Raw genomic sequence first — 5170 nt, 5'->3', positions numbered from 1 at the left:
AGTACTTGTTGTTTTTTATCTTACTGATGGGGGCCAATTGTGCAGGTGTGAGGTGTTATCTCATTGAGCTTTTGATTTACATTTCCCTGACAGTAAGCAATGATGAGCATTTTTCAATTGCTTGTTGCCATCTGTATGTCTTCCTTGAAGAAGTGCCTGTTGAACTCTTCTGTCCATATTTTGATTGAGTTATTTGTTTCCTTTTTGTTGAGTCCTATGAATTCATTGTAGATATTGGATATTCAGCCCATTGTTAGATCTATGGTGTGCAAATATTTCCACCCATTCTGTAGGATGCAGGAGCTTTTTAGTTTGATGTAATCCCAATTCATTTTATGCTCTTATTTTCCTTATTGTTGAAGATGAAACCATAGAGACATCTCTGAAGCCAAGTTCACCTTCATTTTCTATGTGTTTTATGATTTCAGGTCTTCAATTATTTTATCCATTTTGAGGTTTTTTTTTTTTTGATGCATGGTGTGAGCTAGTGGTCTACTTTCATTCTTCTGCATGTCACTGTCCAGTTTTTCCAACGCCAGTTGTTGAAGAGGCTTTCCTTGCCCACCTGTATTTCGATGCTCTTTGCTTCCTAGCCACATGTATTACTTTATTTGCTCTTTTGTGGTTGGGGAACTACAGGATTAGTTTTTTTTTTTCTCTTCATTTATTCTGGTGTCAGATGGGGACAGGTGGGGATTCTAGGCTTAATTACCTCTACCTCCTCTCCTCTTACTGCACAGCAAGCTCTGTTTGCATCAGTTGTCCCAAACTTCGACCCTGCCTCTGTGATGCTTCTTTCTGCCATGAATCTTTACCGGTGAAGCTTAAGCCCTGGTGAGGGAAATTGGCTCTAGTCCATGTCCATAAAGCTCAAGCTCTAAGACTCAGTTGTGCCTGACAAGCAGTGTGTATGTCTGATTGCCCAGCTATGGCCATAAGCATTGGTCACCACAGCAGCCTCCAAGGGACCTGGGCTGACAGTTCTGCATTACTACTTGATAATTTCCAAGGGAGTGGTGAGTTTTCTAGCACTAGTCCTCTATGCTGTTGGGCCTGAATGGAAACCCAGCTTAACTCTGCCTGGTGAATTCTGATCTCTGACTTATGGGAGGGAGCTGGGGAATGTTTTCTTGCCCTTACTGGTTGCAGAGTTCCCAGTGTCTTAGGTTGGATCCAAGTCTGTGTACATGACTTGTGATGGAAACAAGGCATGGGATACACCATGGAGTGGGGGAGCCAGTAGACTGACAGGTCTCCCAGCCCTTGGCAGGATCTGTAAGCACTCTCTTTGGGATCTCGTTGGTTTCATCTTGTCATTTTTCTCTTGCAGCTATCGCTTGTCCTTTTGTAGCCATTCTCCTCTGCCTTTATAGCCTCAGCTACCAGGCTTAGGGGTGCCCACTTCCACATGCCCACACAGGTGTCCAGTATTGGGCATGCATGCCCTGAGCCCACATCCCAAGTGCCTCCTGCATTATCAAGTCCATGGTTGATAGCCACAGAGGCCAGTGATGTAAAAGCCTGATCAGTCTTCATTTATCCTACATGACTATTCTTCCTTTCTGAAAAATATCTCCAGGGAAATTTACTGTGCCTGGTAGTGCCCCATAGGCCAAGGACAGTGAGTCCCAGCCCACTTTACTGGATGGGTACCTACTTTCCTGGCCACGCTCCACTTTTCCCTCTCTTCCTTCTTCCTTGTAGCAAGGCACCAAATCTTCCTCCATGAAAAGTCCTAAGATTCTGTGAGGGAACTTCCACATTTTCCTTTGTGCAAGTATTAATTTTTTTTATAGTTGTTTTGGGGGCTAAGTCAATCTGGTCTCTCAATTCTGCCATGATGTGTATAGAGTCTATTTTTTTCAACTCAACCTTCCAACATTTGCTTTTTTTTTTTTTTTAAAAGATTTATTTCTTTATGCATACAGAACTGAGGTACAGACCAGAAGTGCAGGGGCAGTGAGAGGATTCACCAGAGACAGAGTGGGGAGCAGAACAGGCCGACTGATGAAGTACACTGCTGAGGGGAGCAGCGGGCGGGTCAGGAGAGGTCTGCCACGTCATGTGGATCACCTGTGGGGTGGGGATCAAATTCATGCTGAAGTGGCTTTAGCTTCTTAGTGCTGTGCTTTAACCTGCTGTGCCACCAGGGAGGGCCCAACACTTGCCTTTTAATTGGTGACTTATATACTTTCATAGTTGATTTTTGAATAATATGGATTTGGACTAAAGGGGTACACTTATCTGTAGATTTTTTTTTAAACATTTTGGAATTTTTTTTGAAACTTGTGACAATTAAAAAGGCTCAAACCACATTGCCTAAATATTGAGAAAATAAGAAAAAGTTAGATATTTATGAATGTCTTATAGAGATACACACACATATATGTAGTAGTCTGTTATCACTTACAACCATAAAATATACAATTTTTTATAGAAATTTAAATTTTACCCAAATGAACACATTATACATGGCATCATTTGCAGCTGAGAGAAATTAAAACAAATGTAAAGATGTAGTATTGTCATAATTGCATAAAATATCTTCAGTGCATACTATACTACTGTGTTACTTTGTAGTGATGTGAGCGTCCACTTAAAATGCCATGTGACTCTAGTCATCTGGGATGAGCAGTTGGGCTCTCAAATAAATTGCTTATTGTAATAGAAAGTGATCTCTCACTGTTATTCCATAGTTTTCATCTTGTTTGGTGCAGTACTGCCAACCTTGAATAACATCCTGGGACCCTTATAAAGTACTACTCATTATGCTGGAAAAGTCCCTAAGAAGCAGAGAAAAATCATGACCTTATATGAAGAAGTTGAGTTGCTTGATCCCATATTGACAATATTGATGTAGGCAATGACAGACAGATGATTCATCTTCTAAACAGTTGATGTAAACTTATGGTAGTGATAAATACAGTGTAGTACTATAAATGTATTTTTACCTGATGATAATTTTCTCAAGCTTCTTTCTTGTATCTTACTTTATGATAAGAATACTTATCATGTATAAGAATACTTATAATGTATATGATACATTATACATTTGTGTGATACATATAAAACCTGTGTCAATTGAGTGTTTATGTTATTGGTAAGAGTTCTAACCAACAGCAGGCTATTAGTAATTAAGTTTTGGGGGAGTCAAAAGTTTTGCATAGATTTTTGATGACATGAAGATTTTGATACCCTTAACTTCTGCATTGCTCAAGGATCAACCATATATGTACTATAATTCTGTCTGCTTCTCTTGGTATACTGGGTGGTCCTTATTCATGTTTTTAATCCATTTTGAAGTCCCTCATAGAAATCAATCATTATCAATTGAACGAATTGTTGAATGACTGTGAATATAAATCAATTCATACCTATTTGTCAAAGTCTAGTCTAGGGCTGGTGCAGTAAGACCTCTCCTGTCTCGCCCGCTGTTCCCCTCAGCAGTGTACTTCATCAATCTGCCTGTTCTGCTTTCTACTCTGTCCCTGTTGAATCCTGTCACCACTCCTGCACCTCTGGCCTGTACTCCAGTTCTGTATTCATAAATAAACACATCTTTAAAAAAATAAAAATAAAAACTAGGAAATGAAAAAATAAACATAAAGTCTAGTCTAGGGCTGATTCTCTTGATTCATCTGGAAAATCCCTTTCCTTTTAAACCACCATAATCCTTTTCATTAGTTACTATTAACTTTGCATCCATTACATTTTTATAAAGCAGTTTGAACTATTGTGACTTATGATAAATATATATTTAGTCTGTATTCCATTTTTTGGTAGAGTCTTAAAACCTTTGGAATTTTCTAAGTGATAAGAGTGATAAAGATGTCTTAATATTTATAAAAATCCTTTTAAATCACAGCTGAGTTTATGTTAATGAGATGATATTTGGAAAACACCTAAGGTTGGGACTGGTTGCTGGGGTAACCAAGCAAGTGACTGAAGCATTGAAACATTCAGTCCTCTCCTTCCCAGCCACTACAAAATTCCAGTGTTTGTGTTAGCGTGACCTTATTTATTACCAAGGTTGGTGAGATCTAGGTGACAGTGGATTACATATACATGTCTTTTTTTATAACAGATATATGAGCTCATTCTGAACTGGACTGTCTTAATTACTTGTGTATTCCTCAGAGGGCAGAGCTTTGCAACACATTGATGGAAATTTTCAGTCTTTACTGTAATGCCCTTTCCAAATTTACCCTCATGTCAACTTCTGGAAGACTTTGCCAAGCAGAAGTCTTCCCAAGGCCCCATGCATGTCCTTGTTCCTCAGACTGTAGATAAAAGGGTTCATCATAGGGGTCACCACAGCATACATCACAATGGCCACTGAGTCCTTCATGGAGTAGGTTTTGAGGGGCTGCAGATAGACCATACAAAGTGTCCCATAGAAGAGGGCGACCACAGCCAAATGGGAGGCACAGGTGGAGAAGGCTTTGTACTTCCCAGTGGCTGAGGGTATGCGGAGGATGGCTCTGACAATCCAGAGATAGGACATGATCATGAACCCTAAGGGGACGAGGAATACAAAGGATCCCGTAGTTATTAGCATTACATGATTCAATTCAGTATTGGAACACGTGAGCCTTAGGAGGGCATACATCTCACAGAAGATGTAACGTATCTTTCGGGATCCACAGAAGTTCACTGTGGTCATAAGGAGGGTGTGGATGAGGCCGTATGTGATAGAGAACACCCAACATAGGATAAGGAATAAAATACATAACCCAGGGCTCATGGCTGTGGTGTAGTGGAGGGGACGGCAGATGGCCACGTAGCGGTCATATGCCATCACAGCCAGGATGAGGTTGTCCAGGGCCACCAAGGAGACCAGGAAGTAGAGCTGTGTCAGGCACTCTGCATAGGAGATTGCTTTGTTCTCAGACTGAAGGTTCACCAGCATCTTGGGGATTGTGTTGGTGACAAAGCAGAGGTCAGTGAAAGAGAGGTTGGCCAGGAAGAAATACATGGGAGTGTGCAGGCGGGGGTCAGAGCTGATGGCCAGGATGATGAGCACATTTCCCACCACTGTGACCACGTACATGACCAGGAACATCCAAAACTGGACACGCTGCTGTTCAAGATTATCAGTGATCCCCAGGAGCAGGAACTCAGAAACGTCACTCTGATTGCCTCTGTCCATTTCCCCAACTTTCTGCAACAT

The 5170-nt window shown here is 40.9% G+C and overlaps 1 protein-coding gene across 1 annotated transcript; it reads right to left on the bottom strand.

The window, feature by feature from the left end:
• Nucleotides 1-4207: 4207 nt before the first annotated feature.
• LOC101621734 (olfactory receptor 1D2-like) lies at nt 4208-5170 on the bottom strand. Its single transcript, XM_004684778.2, has one exon. The coding sequence runs from the start codon at nt 5168-5170 to the stop codon at nt 4208-4210; it is 963 nt and encodes a 320-aa protein (XP_004684835.1).

This window comes from Condylura cristata, unplaced genomic scaffold, assembly GCF_000260355.1.
Source record: "Condylura cristata isolate star-nosed mole 26May11 unplaced genomic scaffold, ConCri1.0 scaffold00017, whole genome shotgun sequence".
In the NCBI taxonomy this organism is placed as follows: Eukaryota; Metazoa; Chordata; class Mammalia; order Eulipotyphla; family Talpidae; genus Condylura; species Condylura cristata.
Note: the sequence above shows the minus strand (reverse complement) of the source record. Positions and strands in the feature narration are given on the sequence as shown.